The sequence below is a fragment of the Saimiri boliviensis genome, chromosome 2 (assembly GCF_048565385.1).
Source record: "Saimiri boliviensis isolate mSaiBol1 chromosome 2, mSaiBol1.pri, whole genome shotgun sequence".
Taxonomy (NCBI): domain Eukaryota; kingdom Metazoa; phylum Chordata; class Mammalia; order Primates; family Cebidae; genus Saimiri; species Saimiri boliviensis.
In genome coordinates, this window is record NC_133450.1 from 127,319,532 (window position 1) to 127,339,204 (window position 19,673).

The 19,673-nt window shown below is 57.3% G+C and overlaps 2 protein-coding genes and 1 long non-coding RNA gene across 17 annotated transcripts in view; 1 reads left to right on the forward strand and 2 right to left on the reverse strand.

Moving 5' to 3' along the window:
• Positions 1-4,740: 4,740 nt before the first annotated feature.
• SLC25A29 (solute carrier family 25 member 29) lies at positions 4,741-18,965 on the reverse strand. 8 transcript variants are annotated; one of them, XM_010352373.3, is made up of 6 exons: positions 18,713-18,741; positions 12,507-12,550; positions 9,445-9,576; positions 9,255-9,322; positions 6,926-7,009; positions 4,741-6,663 (listed from the first exon to the last, which is right to left on the reverse strand). In XM_010352373.3, the coding sequence occupies exon 6, from the start codon at positions 6,625-6,627 to the stop codon at positions 5,914-5,916; it is 714 nt and encodes a 237-aa protein (XP_010350675.1). In that variant the 5' UTR covers positions 6,628-6,663; positions 6,926-7,009; positions 9,255-9,322; positions 9,445-9,576; positions 12,507-12,550; positions 18,713-18,741; the 3' UTR covers positions 4,741-5,913. The 8 variants fall into 8 exon arrangements, with proteins under 8 accessions (XP_010350675.1, XP_039318696.1, XP_074250356.1 ...); XM_039462762.2 differs by lacking the exon at positions 9,445-9,576 and having other exon boundaries at positions 18,713-18,965; XM_074394255.1 differs by having other exon boundaries at positions 9,255-9,285; positions 9,456-12,550; positions 18,713-18,904.
• Positions 15,553-18,098, reverse strand: LOC141583670 (uncharacterized). Its single transcript, XR_012516428.1, has 2 exons — positions 16,499-18,098; positions 15,553-16,133 (listed from the first exon to the last, which is right to left on the reverse strand). It is a non-coding gene; the product is annotated as an uncharacterized LOC141583670 (long non-coding RNA).
• The window catches only part of SLC25A47 (solute carrier family 25 member 47), a 34,539-nt gene continuing 33,022 nt past the window's right edge, over positions 18,157-19,673 (forward strand). For 5 of the 8 annotated variants that reach the window (XR_012516427.1, XM_074394248.1, XM_074394250.1 and 2 more), the window contains exon 1: positions 18,195-18,268. The gene's annotated coding sequence lies outside the window, so the exon portion shown is untranslated. Of the gene's footprint in view, positions 18,269-19,673 lie in introns of all 8 variants that reach the window. The other 3 variants (XM_074394251.1, XM_039462763.2, XM_074394247.1) reach the window with 3 other exon arrangements.

The window sequence follows — 19,673 nt, forward strand, 5'->3', positions numbered from 1 at the left end:
AGGATGGTACTGCTGAAAGGGGAAGGACTGGCTGACAGGCCCCAGCGCTCCAGTACCCACCAGCCGTGTGACCTTGGACAAGGGCCCTCTCCAACTGGTATTCTGCACTGCAAAATGGGGGCGCCAGCACCGACCTTGTAGGGCTGTTGGGAGGATGAAGGGACAGGTATGCAAAGGGCTGAGCCATCCCTACAGTCACAAGAACCTGCCCAGCAGGGTCCGTGTGACCTCACCGGTGCTTTTGATGAGAAACCACTCACTGAAGGCCCAGGCTGGTGACAAGAGCGCCACAAGAAGGCTCATGCTCCACTCACTCTGTGCACTTGATGTCCAAAGGAATCAAAAGAAAAGGGAAGGGGAAGTCTGTGTGTGAACTCAGTGTGGGCTCTGAGACTGGAAAAACAGTTTCTAAGATTTGGACTCTGCACACTGCCACTGCTTTGCCTAAACTCTGCACCAAGGACCCGGGCTGCAACTCTCACGGGGCCTGTCCCCTTCTCTCTGCCCTTCCACGCTTTAAGCCTCCCGCTTTCCCATCCCTGAGACAAATGCCTTGCCCGTGCTGTTTCATAGCCCTTTCCCTTAAGGGGTCGAGGAAGGAGCCACAAACTCCAGATCCCTGTAGAGTTCACAGACTAGCTCCTGCCACATAGTGTCACCTCCCTTGGCGGCACCCCTGATGCCTCCAAGAGTGCTTCTGCCTTTATTCCCGAGTGTCCTCGTGCACCGGCCACTGGAGCTCCCCATTCCTGGCCTGAAGATTTCCTTTGGCTCAGACACCCTCATGGCCTCTGCCCCCCACCCTGGCCTGCCTCTTCTTCCCTCCTAACCTCCTGTGGGGTCTTCAAAGCACAAATTGTCACTCCCCTGGGTAAAACCTGTTTACAGCTGCTGATGCAACCAAATAAACTCAGCTCTGCGCAGCAGCTACTGGTGCATTTTGCTGCAAGTGACAGAACAGTGTGCTGAATGAGAGGAATGTGACCAGCTGGCTCTGTAGTTCAGGGCTGTGGTCTCTCCCAGTGCACCTCCAGGCATCCTACCCCCTTTCAGGGGGAAGCAGAGGGAGCAAGGTCAGAGGTCGAGGGGTGTGCCACAGGTGTGTTTTACCTGTTTCACAGCTTTCTCAGAAGCTGTCAGACATATGGCCAACTCCAGTGGCAAGCAAGAGGCTGGGTGCGGTGACTCACACTTTGGGAGGCCAAGGCCAGCAGATCACCAGAGGTCAGGAGTTAGATCAGCGTGGCTAACGTGGTGAAATCCCGTCTCTACTGAAAATACAAAAAATTAGCCAGGCTTGGTGGCTGTGCCTATAATCCCAGCAACTCAGGAGGCTGAGGCAAGAGAATTGCTTGAACCTGGGAGGCAGAGGGTGCAGTGAGCCAAGATCATGCCATTGCACTCCAGCCTGGGCAACGAGTGAAACTCAAAAAAAAAAAAAAAAAAGGCCGGGCGCGGTGGCTCAAGCCTGTAATCCCAGCACTTTGGGAGGCCGAGGCGGGTGGATCACGAGGTCGAGAGATCGAGACCATCCTGGTCAACAAGGTGAAACCCCGTCTCTACTAAAAATACAAAAAGTTAGCTGGGCATGGTGGTGCGTGCCTGTAATCCCAGCTACTTAGGAGGCTGAGGCAGGAGAATTGCCTGAGCCCAGGAGGCGGAGGTTGCGGTGAGCCGAGATCGCGCCATTGCACTCCAGCCTGGGTAACGAGAGCGAAACTCCGTCTCAAAAAAAAAAAAAAAAAAAAGTAAAAGTCTGGCAAGGTGTTTTGACTTGGACATCCTGAAGCCCAGAACAAATTGAGATTTCAAGAGCAGGAAGGGTCTGAAGTTGCCGCTTAGGAGGATGCCACTGTCCCAAGGTGCTGCCATCTGACCCAGCCTCGTGGCCCTCTTGAATGTCTGGCCCTATGGTCCTCTAGGCCCTGCCTAGCCCCCCTCCCCATCTGCCCTTCCAGCTACCACCTCCCTGTCCCTCTGGCTCTGTCCACTGCTGCTCCTCCTTTAAGACTCTGCTCAGATTCGTCCCCCAGTTACCCTCCCAAACCTGACTAGAAAAGCAAATCAAGCAAAGATTTTTTTTTGTTTTTGTTTTTGAGATGGAGACTCGCTCTGTCACCCAGGCTGGAGTGCAGTGGCACAATCTCGGCTCACTGCAACCTCCACCTCACGAGTTAAAGCAATTCCCCTGCCTCCGCCTCTTGAGTAGCTGGAATTACAGGCATATGCCACCATGCCTGGTTAATTTTTGTATTTTTAGTAGAGACGGGGTTTCACCATGTGGGTCAGGCTGGTCTCAAACTCCTGACCTCATGACCTGCCTGCCTCGGCCTCCCAAAGTGCTGGGATTACAGGCGTGAGCCACCGCACCCGGCCATCAAGCAAAGTTTATCCAATGGAATGCCACGCAGCCGTCCGCAGGAATGAGGACAGTCCAAACACACCAATAGAGATCCCTGTTAAGGGTTGGACTGTGGCCCCAGAAAGACACGTTCAAGTCCTAACCCCAGGCAACTGAATTTGGCCTGATTTGGAAACTGGTCTCTGCAGATGATTTTAGTTAAGATGAGGTCACACTGGCATAGGGGGGCCCTTAATCCCACATGACTGGTGTCATCATAAAAAGAGAACACACAGAGACACAGACACACAGGAGAAGGCGGCAAGAAACGGAGGCAGCAATGGGACCGATGTGCTCGTAAGCCCAGGGACACCAAGGGTTCCCAGCCACCCCCAGAAGCTTGGAAGGAGCAGGGAACGTCCCTCAACCAGAGCCCCCATAAAGAACCAACCCTGCCTGCAGCTGGAGTGTGGCCCTCAGAACTGCCGGAGAACTCATGGCTGATGTGTAGCCACAGCGTGTGGTGTTTTGTTACAGCAGCCGTAGGAGACGAATGCAATCTCCAAGATGACTGTCAAGGGAAGAGAGCAAAGAACAGGTCAGGACCTCGGCCAGACTTCATTTGTGGGGGATGGAGACGTCCCCCCCGCCCCCTGCTGCATGCTGGCACTTGCCCAAGATGTGCTGGATGCCCTCTGGGAGCTGGAGACTGTCCTCTATTCAGGAGGACAGGCTGACCCTGGGGGAGGTGGAAGATTTTCCTCTTCACTGCACAAGCCTGGGTTCTGGGTGTATTTTTAGTTTTTATCACCTTCATATATCACTTATTCTAAATAAATTCAAATCAGTGGCCAGATTTGCAGTGGCTCATGCCTGTAATCCCAGCACTTTGGGAGGCCAAGGCGGGTGGATCACTTGAGGTTAGGAGTTCGAGACCAGCCTGGCCAACATGGTTAAACCCTGTCTCTTAAAAAAAAAAAAAAAAAAAAAAAAAAACAACAACAACAACAGGCCGGGCGTGGTGGCTCATGCCTGTAATCCAAGCACTTTGGAGGTCAAGGCAGGCGGATCACCTGAGGTTGGGAGTTCAAGACCAGCCTGACCAATATGGTGAAACCCTGTCTTTATTTTTAAAAAATAAAATAAAACCAACAACTGCACTCCTGGCAAATGTGTTGGTCCTGCCTGTGAGGCCACTGAGCTGGGAGGCAGGAGGGAGCTGGCAGCTCCCCACCCCTTCACGGTGCTCCTTGCTGCACCACCCCTCACTTCTGAAGGGCTGGCCTGTCTGTGTGCTGTCCCCAGAGGGCAGGCAGCTGCAGGGTTCATGGAGAAGCCCCCGAGTGAGCAGGGCTGGAGAATCGTTTGTGCTCTATAATCAGTTCCTGACAAGGCTCATGCTGGGGCTTTCCGGAGAGCGCAGATATGTGGCGAGATCTAAAGTGATGGGGCCTAGGACACCACAGCCACAGGCCCCACCCAAGCCGCCCCAAGAGACTCAGCCACCCAGGCCTGGAGAGGCAAAGGGGTGCCAAGGCTGGGCATGGAGGAGCCAGGGAAGGGGCCTCTCCTAGCCCATGGCCTGGGTGTCCCCTACTCCTGGGAGCTTCCCCCGGTTGATTTCAGAGTAAAGAGAAGTGAGAGAGGCCAGGAGACCCCAGGGTTCAAAGCCAGCCTCCTCCTGGCCTCCTGCCTCCCTGTAAAGCCCACCTTCACAGGCTGGCACTAGGATTAAATGGGCACAGGAACTGGGGCCCCTCCCCGACTCTCCTTTGTCAGTGGGCAGAGCTTCTTGGCTCAGCGGTTGGAGGGAAAGCCTCCAGGGCTGGTGGCTGAGGAGGCTCAGGGTGCCCAGGACTGACTCCAGGGGGCTGAACACAACTGCGGGTGAGGTGGCAGTGAGACCCCTGCAACCACACCTTTGGCAAAGCTCCAGGAAGGCCTCTTCCAGGAAGCCCTCTCTGACCTCCTAAGCTGGGTTGGGTACAGTTGTGCCCAAGTTGCCCAAGTGGCTGAAATGCTCAGCTCCACTCAGACCTCCCTTCCTCCAGGAGGCTGTTTTTGGGACACCCGCAACCCCTGCTGCCCCACCCACCAGTGTCCCTCACCACAGGCCTCTCATTGCTGGGATGATGACAGCAGAGAGGCATTTGCTGAATGGCTGAGGCTGTACCCAGCGTGTTCATAAGCTTGACATTTCAGTCCTCACGCCTTCACTAGCTCACCTTGCAGATGAGGAAACTGAGGCTCTCAGATTTATCCATAACCACCCAGGTCACATGGCCAAGGCCGTCGTCAGGATCGGAGGGCACAGAGGCCTGAGCCAGGCCCTTCGACTCCGGGGCGAGGGTGTTGAATGAAGCCCTTTCCTCCACCACATGCAAAGGCAGCCGCACCACTTACAAAACAAAGAACACTTTATTCCCTTGACGGTTTCTGTAGAGTGATGCCAGGCTGTGCAAAGCCCAGTGTTGTCCTCATTGAGCACATTCCCCAGGATGCCCGGAACGGCCCTCTTCTGCCCCAGACCCCAACTAGCCACCCCACTAGCAGGGCCTGCATGTTCACAGGGACAGAGCCCTGGCACTGAGAATGCCCCGGAGACACCATGTGCTGGGGGCAGAGAAACTGACCTTTGGCTGTGGCCAGAGATGTTCCAGCCCTAGTGAGGGACATCTCATACTGCTCCCTGCTGAGCCCTCTGCACACTTCAGGGGATCCTGGCTGGCAGTGGTGGGTGGACCAGAGACTCAGGTGTCCATCAGCTGGCCATGTCCCCATTTTACGGATGGGCAGTCCGAGGCTGGAAAGGTGGAAGGATTTCTCCTGACCACAGCTGCATCACACTTGAACTGTCAAGACCTCCACCCACTGGCCTGTCTGCTCCCCACCCTAGTCCTATGGGCTGCTATGGTGCCTCCAGCAGACACCATGGCTTCCTGGAGGGCGGAGGGTCCCCAGTTCACCCTCTGGAGTGGCAGCAGCCAGGGTACTCCTAGCGGTGTCATGTGGAGAAGGTGGGGTACGCAGAGGATCCAGTTCTTCGGCACCAGGAGACACGCTAAGGTGTCCTCTATCCCTAACCTTTAAAGACCAGAGGAGTGGCCAACAAGCCTCCTGGGTGGAGGATGTGTGGAGTTAGTCGGCCCACAAATGGGCCGCCCATTGGTGGGCCATCAGAGACCCCCCAGGCGCCAGCTTGTAGGGAAGAAGCACAATGGCTTGGCCGGGACCCGGGAAGGAGCTGGAGTGTCTGCTGGGTTTCCAGGGTAATGGTGCGGGACACAGCATGGCCTCAGCCAGGCCCGGTGCCGGCTGCTGCGCGGAATAATCTCTGACCTTGGTGACTCTACAATGTGGATATGAGGGTCCCTATTTCATAGGCGAGAATACTGAGGCCAGCGGAGTGAAGTTCTCGGCCAAAGTGACCCAGCAGATAAGCAACATTCAACCCAAGTCTAAAAGAGTCCACAGCCCACAGCATCCCAGCAGGAGCAGGACGGTTGGCTCGGGGCCAATTTACGTTTCAAGTTTCCGAGAAGGGCTCGGGGGAAGGAAGCAGGGGGCGAGCCTTACAGGCTGGAGGGCTGCGCCAGGGCGGGTCCCGCAGGGGCAGCGGGCACAGCCTCGCCCTCGGGCCTGGCCTCCTCACCACGCGCATAGGTGAGCACCACAGTGACGGTGGCGAAAGTGGCAGCATTGACGGGGAAGGCGCGCAGCAGCGTGGACGCCAGTCCCCGCGTAAAGACGCGCCAGCCCTCGGCGCGGTAGCTCTGGCGCACGCAGTCCAGGATGCCGCGGTAGCGCGGGGCACCCCGCAGCCCGTCCGCCTGCAGCCGCGATTTGACCACGTCCACGGGGTAGGTGGAGAGCCAGGACACGATGCCCGACGTGCCGCCCGCCAGCAGCAGCTTGGGCACCAGCAGGCGGTCGCCCGGCTCGCAGCCCAGTGCCCGCGTGAGCACGTCGTAGGTGAGGAAGTAGACGCCGAAGCTGGGCGTCTCGCGCAGCAGCGTGGACACCATGCCCCGGTTGACGCCGCGCAGCCCCTCGTTTCCGTAGATCTGCGCCAGGCAGTCCAGCGAGCCCTTGTAGGCGCGCCCTGGGCCCGTCTCCTGCAGCTGCAGCCGCGTCTTGGCCAGCTCCATGGGGCAGCAGATGACGCACTGAATGGCGCCCGCCGCAGCGCCCGCCAGGAACTGGTTCAGCGGTGAGTCGTGGCCCAGGGCCCGGAGGGTGTTGCCCTGCACCCCGAACACCAGTGCATTGATGAAGGTGAGCCCCATGAGCGGCGAGCCCAGGCCCTTGTACAGGCCCAGCACCTGCGGGGACAGAGACGCCCTTAGGGCCGGCTGTGCGCACCGCCTGGGCCCTGCACATGGAGGGGTGGGGCATGGCAGCCCCAGCCCACCCCCCACCCCGGGCTCATGAGGACCAAGCAGAATTTTGCGAGAACCTAAGTCCTGACTGGCCTCGCGGCCGTCCTGACATCTTCCTTCCCAGCTCTCTAGTCTGGGGCAGTGGCAGCCCGAAGCTGGCTCCCCATCCTGTGCCTCCCGAGCCCCAGCAGCCCAGGCTACTCACGCTCTCTTGCTTAATGATGGACTTGAAGCAGTGCAAGGTCCCGCGGTACTGAGGCTTGTCCACACTCTGGACCTGAAGCCGCACCTGGAAGGAGAGGGCCCAGTGAGAGGCGGGCAGGTGGGGCCAGAGCACCCAGCTCCCCACTCCAACACTCAGGCTGCCTAGGAGGGTCTCCCAAGGAGGCGGGACACTCAGCCGCAGTCTGAGGCTTTTGTAATTCCAGGGCAGGGCGGGCCAGGTGTCCATGCCTCCTCAGGGTGGGGTGCCAGTGGGCAAACAGCTACAGGGACAGGCTGCTGGAGACAGGGTAGGGGGCCCCAAGATCTCAGACCATTTGAGGCTGAGCCTCTTGTCTACACTGTGGTTGCACAGTGCACTGCCAGTGGGGCATGAACAACCTCCTGAGAACAGCCCATTCTCCGGATGATGCCTGCCATACTGCTGAGTGAGTGGCCCATATCCCAGACCATGGCTGAAGGGCCCCTGGCCTAATGTCCCATCAGGGACTGGCTTCAAGGCAATAGGTGCTAAAAGTGATGAGCCTGGCTGGGCGCTGTGGCTCATGCCTGTAATCCCAGCACTTTGGAAGACCGAGGCGGGTGGATCACTTGAGATCAGGAGTTCGAGACCAGCCTGGCCAACATGGCAAAACCATGTCTCTAAACATTAGCTGGGCATGGTGGCACACACCTGTAATCCCAGCTACTCTGGAGGCTGAGGTGGGAGAATTGCTTGAACCCAGGAGGCAGAGGATACAGTGAGAGCACGCCACTGCCTCCAGCCTGGGCAAGAAAGCGACACTTCACCTCAATAAATAAATTAAAATAAAATAAAAGCAATGAGCCTTGGCTCCAGAAACTCCTGCCTGGCCTCTGCCAGTAGCCTCTCGTGAGAAGAACAGTTATGAGTTAACAGAGCGGCAGCAAGAGAACAGCCAGCAACCCCCTTGGGGACCCACGTCAGCAGCTTGGGGGCCTGGGACGTTGGTCAGGCCCCACCGCCCGTGAGCCAGTGGCCCAGAACCTCTTCCATGTCAAAGCGCTCTTTGTTGCCTATGAGCTTATCTCTGCTCCACAGTAGGCTCAGAGTTGTTGGGAGGGGGTGGGAAGAAACTAGGTCAAGTCACATTCTCAGGGTCTGGTTCCCTAGGTCTGACTGAAAAATGACCATTCTCACAGCCAGGGCCACAGAGCAAGTGCCTTTGGTACTACACAGTATGGGACAGGGGAGGGCTTCACATTCATTATCTCTGGGCATTGGAACAACTGCCCCCATTTCCAAGATGGGAAGACTGAGGCTCAGAGATATTTTATAACTTGGCCAAAGCTGTCCTCTCCAGGGACAGGAGCAGCTATGTTGGTCAGGGTGAGGGCGGGATGGGGGTGCTGGCAAAGCAGAACCCTCACTGGGGAACAGCCAGGCTTTAGCCAGATTTTGTAACCTTTTCCAATTCTCTCCACCAGAATAGGTGGGTCCTCTTATTGGTGAATGCACTTACAAAAAATGTTTTGTTAGGAAACAAGCCCCACCTCGGTACCCCCAGGACCTCAGCAGCTAGAAGCCAATGCTTTGAGAAACTGGGAAACTGATTCCCGCCGTAGCGATTCACTGAAGCAGCCTCCCACCCTGGAGGCCCCCTTCTCAGCCAGCACCTTGATGTGAGTTTTGCTGCTTGCCCTTCAGTGATCCAGGGTCTCTAGGGGGGGATCTCTCTCCTCCTCCTGCAGCCCCACCACTGGCACTAAGAGGGCTGTGTGAGTAGAACTTATGTGACATGGAGCTGTCCCTTCCCAGGTCTGATACTCAGTGCCACCTGGGGAGCGCTGCGAAGCTTCCGCAGGCCACAGACATGGGTGAATGTCCAAGTCTAGCCGGCTGGGGAACGTCACGCTTAGGTTAACTCAGCTGCTCCCACCACTGTGGGCAGAGGCCTCTCCCCAGTTTGTTTCTGACCCCTCAGTCTGTGACGAGCCCTCGCTCTCTGGGAGATGTCCCAAGTCTTCCAATCTACAGCTGAGGCTCTTAAAATCTTGGGGTGCCAGGATCTCCTTTGAGGACTGATGGGAACGGGCCCACCCCTGGGAAACTAGTCATTTGTACTCAAGCTCAGGAAGCTCCCAGCTCCCCGTAGGTCCCCCGTGAGGTCCCAATCCAGAGGGGGCCGATTTTTTTTTGACCAGCCTGGGCCCCCACCCCAGGACCTGTGCTGGGCCCAAGCTTGCCTCATACCCTCCCTGTCCCCTGCCACGGAGGGAACTGTGGGGTTGGGGAGATGGGCATGACAGGGTGGGGTCCAGGGTGGGGTCTGGTTCACCTGGTCTGTACTTACTAGCGCTCTCCAGGGTGAGGCTTACGCCCATCTACAACAAAGTTACACTTTTGCTATGGAGACAGCCCCTAGCTCAGAAAGTAAAGGCGGTTAAAGCAACACAAAATTTCAACATCACATCTAGGCGCGGGGCCCCCACAGCCAGCCCCCACCCTTCTTCCCCGTCCCCTGCCCAGGGATGGCCGGTCACCCCCTCATCACAGGTCAAGATGACTGCTCCCTGATTCTTGTTGTGTCCAAGGAAGCAGGACAGAACACTCCCCTCGTGCAGAATCACGTTTGAAGGCCGCGCACTTCAGCACGGTGGCTGTATTTCTGCGTGCTATGGAGAACCAAATGTTGGATTCTTTCAGTCCCAAGGGCCTGGGAGAATAAACTGTGACTGTCCCAGCCATGAGATGGTCTGTGACATGTGACAGCACGGACTGACAAGGACTCGGGTGGCCCTTGACGATTCTAGGGTACAGCTGCAATTATATTAAGTTCAAACCAGGCAAAAGGGTCCCGGGATGCTGAAAATCAGGACAGTGGGCGAGGCCTGTTATCCTAGCACTTTGGGAGGCCAAGGCAGGAGGATGGCTTGAGTCTAGGAGTTTGAGACCAGCTGGGCAACATAACAACACCCCATCTCTACTACACATTTTTAAAAAATTAGCTAGGCATGGTGGTGTGTGCCTGTCATTTCAGCTACTTGAGAGGCTGCAGTGGGCTATGACTGCACCACTGCATTCCACCTGGGATGACAGAGCAAGACCCTGTCTTAAAAAAAGGAGGAAGTTAGGCCAGTGGAAACCTTGGAAGAAGGGGAGCGAGGAGTTGACAGGAGCAGGAGCAGGCGCTTCAAGAGGGCTGGCCATGTTCTGTTTCTCCTGGGTGGCAGCTCCCCACATGTGTGCTTTGCGATGACTTGTACACCTGGACTGTGTGCACGTTCTACGTGTGCTGAGCTCAACTCAAAACAAACAACCAGGCGTGGTGGCACGTGCCTGTGATCCCAGCTACTCGGGGGGGTGATTCTCCTGCAGGGACTGAGGCAGGAGAATCACTTGAACCCAGGAGGAAGAAGTTGCAGTGAGCCAAGGTCGTGCCACTACACTCCAGCCTGAGTGACAGAGTCAGACTCTGTCTCAAAGGAAAAAAAAAAGTTCAGGCCAAGCATGGTGGCTCACCCCTGTAATCCCAGCACTTTCGAAGGCAGAGGTGGGTGGATCACGAGATCAGGAGATCAAGACCATCCTGACAAACACAATGAAGTCCCATCTCTACTAAAAATACAAAAATTAGCCGGGCATGGCAGCCCACGTCTGTAGTCCCACTACTCAGGAGGCTGAGGCAGAAGAACTGCTTGAACCTGGGAGGCAGAGCTTGCAGGGGGCCAAGATCACACCACTGCATGCCAGCCTGGGCGATAGAGCAAGGCTCCATCTCAAAAAAAAAAGTTCAGCTTTTTTTTTTTTTTAACGAATGAGAGTTTCTTATGTTGCCCAGGCTGGCCTCGAACGCGTAGCCTCACCTCCTCAAGGGCCAGAACAACTGGCCTGAGCCACGGCTGCTCCCAAAGTTCAGCTTTTTAAGGTAGGTACATCCAAATGTGATGCTGGAACAACACAGTGGCAAAAAAAAAAAGAAAAGAAAAGAAAGAAAAAGAAAAAGGGTCACAAATAGATCTTCTAAAGATGTCAGGGAAGTAAGGTCTGGGGGGTAAAAAACCTCATGGGCTGGAGAAACTCCTGTCCCTGAGTTAACTTCAAGGGTGCTGCTCGTGGGCTCAGCAGCTCAGGACGGAGGAGCACCAGGACAAAAGTGCTCCCTGGCCTGCCAGGCACTGCCTGAGGGGGCCAGGCAGGAGCCTGAAGCAAGCCTGGCTGATTCATAGCTCAGAGAGCCCAGGCCTCCTTGGAGCTGGAAAGAGGAAGCAAATGTGAAGCACTTCTTGGCTGGGAGAGGCGTTCACAACGCATGACCAAGATATAAACACAGTGCAACGTGGACGCTGCCCAGCTATCCTGGGCTGCTCTGGCCTGGGGGAGGCTTCACAAATGGCCTGAGTAGGCAGCGTGTGGGCACGGCTGGGGCCAGGGACTGTGTGGGCAGGCTCTGCATGGCCTCCCTCTCAGGAGGCCTGTGTAGCAAATGCGGAGTCGCTGCCTGCTGAGAAAGCCTGGCCCTTCAGCTTCCTCCCGACTGGCCCACCGTGGATGGAAGAGTTGTGCTTTTCAGAGCTGGCATTTAATCCAACATAAATTATGCTGCTGAGCACTGGCACAATGACAATGTTTGAGCCAAAAGATACAGTGACCAGCCCAAGGTCATGCAGAAAACCAGCTGGCAGAGGGGCCTGGACCTGCATGAGGACCAGGGACAGAACTTTTTAAGGTCACAGCCAACACATAAGGCCACACTGTCACTCTTGCACTGGGTGCAATCCAGCCCTATGGTAAGAAGTCACCGTCTCTGCCAATAAACACCTGGGCTCACTGGAGGAGAAAGAGACCCGACGTCTCCTGCAAACCCAGCTGGGGATACGCAGCCTGCCCTGCCGTCAGCTCTGCCTTCCCTCGGTGGAAAGAGGGGCTATGTGCACTGCTGCCAGCAGGCGCGGGGCTGGCCTGGTGCCCTCCACTCAGCTCGCCCTGGGGCCCAGGGAAAAGGGCGGGGAAGTGTCCCGCTGGGCTATTCCCAGATCACACAGCCCAAACACGATTGGAGGGCGGGGGGATTTATTTGGGAATTTCCAGCTGGAAGACATGGATTTGCCTGGTTTCCCTTGCGTGGGACCTGAGAGGCTGGAACCCCGGTTCATGGAGGTGTGGGGCGTTATCAAGGAACCGGCCAACAGGGCCCTTCCTCAGCCTCTGGCACGTGGGAAACCACCACTCCATGAAGGCCATGTTCATGGGCAATATCAACGAGTTCTGGCTTTTTTGCATTTTCTCTCTGAACTTCTCTTTCAAGGCACTGTTTGGGGGGTTCTGCATGGAAACAATGTGGGTGCCCTTACTCTGGGTGGGAGGAAACCTCAGCACCTCTGTCCCAGCTGGCCAAGCCCAGGATGGACTTGGCCATGAACCTAGCATGTGGTTCAGCCCCAGCCAGGAAATGCCAGGACAGACCAGAGAGGAAGGTTCAACCCAGCCTGGTGTAAAAGCAGCTGCCCACCTGGGGCTGTCTACTGAAACGGGCTTCCGGCCACCCCAACCCCGTAAGCCTCTCTCCAATGTACGCACCAAGAAAAGAAGTGATGAGACTCACCTTGACCGTGTCAAACGGGTGTCCCACAAGCACGCCTGCCACACCTGGAAGAGGAGAGGGGGACTTGTGACCCACAGGCCTCAAACGCACTGCAGGGCGCTGGGCAGGACGGGGTTCCGGCAAGGAGGACTGGCAGGAGCTGCTGAAGGGGAAAGGGACATGACCAAGCACCTGCTGGGCAACAGGCACATCCCGCGAGCCCTACAACCCTCATGTCCAGTGGGGGGTATGCATGTGACATCCCAAGGCCAAGCCAGCACCTGTCCCACTCAGCGCTGGTGTCCCACTGTGGGCTGCTGCTCTCCACAGCTGACTGGTCTGGGTAGCCAGCAGCAGAAGTTGTCCTCTGGGATGCTGCACGCACTATTTCTGGGATGTCCCATTAATCCAAACACCTGGCATGGTCAGGGGGCTCCAGGGATGGTGGACTTTGGGGTCAGACCCTCCCAGATTTGAATTTTCCGTCAGCCGCCCCTCAGCCTGGCAAGCTCACCAATGACTCGGTGTCTCTGGTCCTCACTCTTCTTACCTGTAAAGGTTTACCTCCATCCTCCAGGGTGGCCAGAGACTGAACAGTGACAACCCCAGCTCCTGATGCACTGGCTGACACCTCCATTCCCTTCCCTGAATGGGAGCCACCTCGAGTCCAGGGAGACAGCTTGTGACTTTGCAGTCGTGCTTGGTTATTATTTCAGGTCCCACCAAAAATCCAGCCCCTCTTGAAGGACAAAGGTGCTGGGCGCAGTGGCTCATGCCTGTAATCCTGGCACTTTGGGAAGCTGAGGTAGGCAGATCACCTGAGGTCAGGAGTTCAAGACCAGCCTGACCAACATGGAGAAACCCTGTGTCTACTAAACAAAAATACAAAATTAGCTGGGCGTGGTGGCGCATTCCTGTAATCCCAGCTACTCAGGAGGCTGCAGTGAGCCGAGATTGCACCATTGCACTCCAGACTGGACAAGAGCAAAAACTCAGTCAAAAAAAAAAAAAAAAACGGAAGAAGAATAAAGGTTCACCCCTCCAAAACAGCTCACAAACACTTCTCAGAGTCCCATATGCTATGCAGGATGTAACCATCTCTGAGTCTTCCCACCACTGTGAGTAAGGCAGCCTCATTACCATTTCACAGGAGAGACAGGCTCAGTGAAGTCAGGTAACTGACTCTCACTCCCATGCTCCTCTCCCTGGAGTTTCATGTAGACATCTGTTAAAGCTCTGCTTTTATTGCCAGTAGTGTTTATGTGTAAATAAAACAGCTCACATCTGTTGAGTAACGAGCTAACATTCAGCCCATTTTCACTCTTTCACTTAATGCCTGTGGAATTTACTATGCATCTCCACAAATTGAACTTTTTATCTTTACCCAATGTCTTCTTCATCCTTTAACACTTTGGACCTGCCCAGGCGCGGTGGCTCATGCCTGTAATCCCAGGACTTTGGGAGGCTGAGGCAGGTGGATCACTTGAGGTCAGGAGTTCAAGACAAGCCTGGCCAACATGGTGAAACCCCCATCTCTACTAAAAATACAAAATTAGCTGGGCATGGTGGCGCCCACCTGTAGTCCCAGCTACTCAAGAGGCTGAGGCAAGAGAATTACTTGAACCCATGAGGTGGAGGCTGCAGTGAGCTGAGATCGTGCCATTGCACTCCAGTCTGGCAACAGGGCGAGACTCCGTCTCAAAAAAAAAAAAAAAAAAAAAAAAAGAGAGAGAGAGAAACAGGGTAAGCACCACCTCTCCCATGACTCTCTCTGCCTCCTTCTGTCCCACCCACCCCAGTAAGAGCTTCCCCAAGAAGGCTCTTCTTCCACTGCCACCTTCCACTGACATTTTCTTTTTTTTGAGACAGAGTCTCACTCCGTCACCAGGTGCCAAGCTGGAGTGCAGTGGTGCGACCTCGGCTCACTGCAACCTCCGCCTCCCGGGTTCAAGCAATTCTCCTGCCTTAGCCTCCCCAGTAGCTAGGACTACAGGCACACACCACCATGCCCAGCTAATTTTTTTTTGTATTTTTAGTAGAGACAGGGTTTCACTATGTTGGCCAGCATGGTCTCAATGTCTTCACCTCGTGATCTGCCCGCCTTGGCCTCCCAAAGTGCTGGGATTACAGGTGTGAGCCAGCGCACCCAGCCTCCACTGACATTTACCTAGAAACTGTAAGACTCAACTCACAACGATTCCCTCTCCTTCCCTCTTGGGGTCTCTGATCAACTGCCATTTCATTACGGCCTTTCTTCTTTCTTTTGAGACAGAGTCTTACTCTGTCGCCCAGGCTAGAATGCAATGGTGTGATCTCAGTTCACTGAAACTTCCGCCTCCTGGGTTCAAGCGATTCTTGTGTCTCAGTCTCCCGAACAGCTGGAAATACAGGCTCCTGCCAGTTTGCCCGGCTAACTTTTCTAGCTTTAGTAGAGGCTGGGTTTTTGCCATGTTAGCTAGGCTGGTCTCAAACTCCTGATCTCAAGTGATCTGCCCGCCTCGGCCCCCCAAAATGCTGGGATTACAGGCGTGAGCCACCTCACTCAGCCCAAAATGTATTTCTTAATCTGGCCAGGGAACAGTATGACCTCTCTGGTTAAGAATCCTGGGCCCAGGCCAGCCTCAGTCCTCTGGCTTTCAGTGCTGCAAATGAGAAATCTGCTGCCAATGCATTGGTTTTTTTTTTCTTCTCTCCTTTGTCAATGATTTATTCATTCTGTTGTGAAGCTTCTGAGATTTTATCTGTGGATTTCAAGAATGTCACCAGGAGATGCCAAGGGTGTGTCTTTTTCTTTAAAGTAACCCTGCCTGGAGCTCTACCAACCCTTTCACTGTGCAGATTCACACCCTCTTCTGATCAGGGAAAATTCCCACTATTATTTATTCATCATATTTACCACCTCCAGACCTGCTCCCTCTTCTCCTTCTGGAGCCTCTAACATTCACAGGTAGATGAAGAAGCATCTCCCAAGCCTATCATTACTGTGGTGATTTCCATTTGGGTTTCCGGTTTTCTGGGAGGCATTTGTCTCCTGAAAACAGGAAGTCAATCCTCTTTTCCACTTCAGTTTTTTTTTTTTTTTTTTTTTTTTAATTTTTTTTAGAGACAGGGTTTTGCCATGTTGGCCAGGATGGTCTTGATCTCTTGATCTTGTGATCTGCCCGCCTCGGCCTCCCAAAGTGCTGGGATTACAGGCGTGAGCCACCAAGCCCAGCTTTTTAAATTTTCTAAACTTCAAAATCCTAGTTCTAGAATCTCTTTTCTTAGGCAGTATCTGGATTTCCCTGCGTTTTGGAAACTGAACACTTGTCCAGGATGTGCTGCTGGACTTCACCTCTCCCTCTGACAGGGGGCCCCTGGAGCCCCCTCCATGTCCTCTGCAGCCAGGTCCAGCTGTGGGGTCCCCTTCCTGTGGGTGCATGGTCATGCCTCTGGCCCCAGACCTGCCCAGGTGCCAGTAATAGCCAGAGGGCAAGGGAGAGAGAGAACAGAAAGACCCTTGTCCCACGGAGGCCCCAGTCAGGACTCCAGGCAGGCATTGCTTCCCACTTTCTTTCCTGACTTGTTTCAGCACCCTTCAGTGAGGGACTTGATCTCCTTCACGCAGAAGAATCCATCCTCAGGAACGGCGAGGGCCTCACCATCTCCCTGAGTGCACACGGAGGCCCCCAGTCACACCAGCAGAAGTGGAACTCTGTCTCTCAACTCCAAAGCCACTGCCTATGGTCATCCCTAAGCTGGTCTCCAGGGGCAGTCCCCACCCAATGGTCTTCCAGGGCTGGGAAGGGTGGGGAGGAATCACTATCCTGTGGATGGCTGGCAGCAGAGGTGGTGGGAAGAGGCATCCTCCACTCTTGGGGTCTCCCTCTCCTTGAAGGTTCTCCCACCCCTAGCTGAGCTTTTCTGTGCTGGCTCCTGTCCATGCTGCCCTCCTATCTAGAACCCAGTGTCTACGTGGCCTCAAGATTTGGGACTGACCCCCCAGCAAAGGAGAGGAAGGAGGAGTTCCAAACCTTCCACCATGCAAGGCCTCAAGGAAGCTGTCAGTCAAGATGCTGGCCCCACCTCCCTGGAAAGTTAAAACAGGTGACCCACACTAGGCAAATAGTAGGGGGTAGACAGTTCCCCTCCCCAGCCACCAAGAAGAAGCATTGCTATCATCTACCCTGAGCCTGTAGGTTGGGGAGAGCCCAAGAAGGAGCCAGGCAGGGGCCACTGGGGTGCAGGTCCCAAAATGGGGTACCTCTGGGCAGGCTGTCAGTGTGACTCCGGCTGTGCCAGGGACCTGGAGCCTGGGACACGGTCAGTTAGTTCACTGTCCTGAGGCCCCACCCCAGCGCCCTGGAGGAAGGAGGAGAAGAAAGGACTACAGATCCACCCTGGTGGGTCAGAGGACAATGTGGTGTGACTTTCTCTAGCCCCTCCATCTCTCTGGGCCTAGGTTTCTCAGATTAGACCAGGAGGAAGCCCCCAAGTGACTTCTGTCCTTGTCCCCTGGGAGGCTCAGGCTTAGGTTTGCAGAGCCTTAGCTGGGTGGGCACTATGTGCCTGGGGGTTTTACCCACAGAACAGGGCCTGGGCAGGGGGTGGGGGACGGCTGTGCCCCAGTGCTACAGCACCAGACAGTGCCAGTCCTTGGCCTCACCCACAAATCTAGGGCAGGGGGCATGGATCTGATCTCTCCCAGGTGGGCTCATGAGGATGGGCAGCGAAGGACATTCCAGGCCAGGAGGCCTGCACAGCCGGAGCGCAGACGAGTGACTGCACAGGTGTGCGGTAGGCACCTCAGGCCTGGCCTTAGTGGGAGTGTTCCTGCCCCAAACCCCGGTGTTCCCAGGACAGCAGCACCGGCTGCAGCGAAACTGCAGAAGGAACCCTGCCCCTCCGGGGAAAAAATCTACACTCCCCAAGGACTGGAAGGTGTTCGCCTGGGAACAGCCCCTCACCCCACCCGCAGGAGCTGGAAGTGGTTGGGGAGCAAGGGTGGAGCAGACAGCAAGATCGGAGCAGGGAGGGGAAGGTGAGAATGGAATTCGCAGAGGACACGCCCCCTTTGTCTCTAGGGTACGCAGCGCTAGGGAGAAACCCCCCAGCGACTGGCAGCAAACTCCAGGCTTTCTCCCCGGCAGCTTCTGACTGGGTGACCGGCCCGGGAGTTCGCACACCACTTCCTAACACCTCTCTCGCCTGGGAAGAAGCAGGCTCCAATGCCACAGGTTTATATACTTAAGGCCACCGCTGGCCACTCTTTCGCCAGGGCTGTCAGCGCTGGATTCGAGCCAAATCCAAGCAGATGAAGAGCAGAGAACAAGGGCAGGTGCCGGGGGGAAAGGCGGAACCAGACAGGGATAACGGGCCAACCACCCACGGATAGCTCACCTAGCCTCCCCAGGAATCTCTGGTGAATAAATTAACCCTCAAGGTAAAAGCGAAGAAGCCAGAGGTCCAACAGGGAAGTGCCTTGCCCGACGCCCACGGTCGGGGCAGGGCAGAGCCCGGACGGCACGCCGGCTCGGGCCCTCCCGGGGACATTGGATTGGGGAGAAACCCCAGGGCCGCGGCCGGGCCTCGGAGAAGGTGCCCCACACCGGCTCGTCCCGCCCACCCACCACCCACCACCCGCCTCCCGCCTCCCGCCTCCCGCCTCCCGCCTCCCGCCTCCCGCCTCCCGCCCCCAGCCCCGAGCAGCTCACAAAACCGCGTAGGAAGGGGCGGCATTCCGAGGCGTGACTCGGCACCTAGGGTCTGGCCAGAGCTATTCGGTGCCCTCCAAGGCCAGCCGGGTAAGGGGTCGCCCCATAGCCACAACCCAGCTAGACGGCTGTGCGGGACGGGGTGGAGTCAGCCCCAAAATTTACGGCGGGGGGAGGGGACCTTGCTCCCGGGGCGCGCCGGATGGGGGTGGGGGGAGGAGGGAGACAAGTCCGGGGTCAGCGGGGCATCCTCCTGGCAGTCCTGGCCTCCGCCCGGCCACGGTGCTGCCCCGGCGCCCCAGACTTCGCGTCCGAGCGTGCCCGGAGGGGCTCAAGACACCTGCCCCTGCGGACAGCCCAGGCCTGGAGTCAGCTTACGCCCAGGAGAGCCGCCCGAGGCAAAAGCACTGCTGTCCCCATTCACAGACGCGGCGACCCCCGCTAGCGGAAGCCGCGAGGCCCGGGCGTGCATGTGGGCCGGCCTCCTTCCCCGGACGCCTCGCCCCGGCCCGGCCCGGCCCGCCGCCTCCTTACCCCCCGCGCATCCAGCCAGGAAGTCCAGCGCCATGGCCGGGTCCCCGGCGAGGCCGCCCTTCTCCTTGTCCTCCTCCTGCGGCCCCTCTCCGGGCTGGGCGCCGTCGGGTCCCCGAGTTCGCGGCGACGGGGCTGGGCCTGGCCGCCCCTCCTGGCGCGAAGCCCGGGAAGGCGGGGGCGCGGTCGGGGACGGCGGCGGCAGCGGCGGCGGCGGGGCCCGCGCAGGTCCCTCGGCAGCGGCTGTGGACTGGCTGGATCCCCTCGGGCCCGCGGTCCCTCACCTCGGGCCCCGCGCCCCGCCCCTCGTGCTTGCAGGCAGCGCCCGGGCGGGGAACCGAGCGAGGCCAATGGGCGGGCGCGGCGCGGACAACACCCGGGGCCCTGCGCTCCGCCGCCGCGCCTCATTGGCCGGGCGTGCGCGGGCGGGCGGGGCGCGGGGGACGTGGCGGGCGCGCGGGCCGGCGCGGGGGCGCCGCAGACAAAGAGCGCGCGGGGTGCGCCCGCCCAGCGGCTAGAGACCCCCCGAAGTGCGCCGGGCGGCGCCGGCCCTGACAGGTCCTGGGTTCGGAGTCCAGCGCCGCCGCGGAATCTCAGCGCCCTCGCCTGTGCCGTGCGGACCCTGCCGCGATAACGGCCTTGGAGCGCCCGGACCCTCCGAGGCCTGGAGGCTGGGGCGCGCTAGTTGTGAAACTCGGCGGGCTGGAATCGCCTCTGCCCGTCCCGCCTGCGCGCCCGTGGCGGCGGTGGCCTCCGGGGCTTCCGGCCTTCTGGCCGAACCCGCCAGATTGTGAGGGTCGGACGCACTCGGACGCTTCCGTGGGGCCTGAGGCTGGGATTTGGGTGGAAAGGAGGGAACTTTAAAAGGGAAGGGGTCATGGGGCAAAGGGCGCAGCCAGGCCTTCGGGCGACAGCACTTTCCCTTGGACTGCTGGTCGCGGGAGCCACGGAAGGTTGTGGAGGA

Excerpts from the sequence above, each read along its gene's own strand:
- SLC25A29 (XM_039462760.2), bottom strand. The coding sequence starts at position 7,171 with ATGGACACCTGGCCCGCCCTGCCCTGGAATTACAAAAGCCTCAGACTG. Across the intron at positions 6,664-6,925 it reads CCATCATTAAGCAAGAGAGC|GTGCTGGGCCTGTACAAGGG; the intron begins GTGAGTAGCCTG and ends CTGTCCCCGCAG.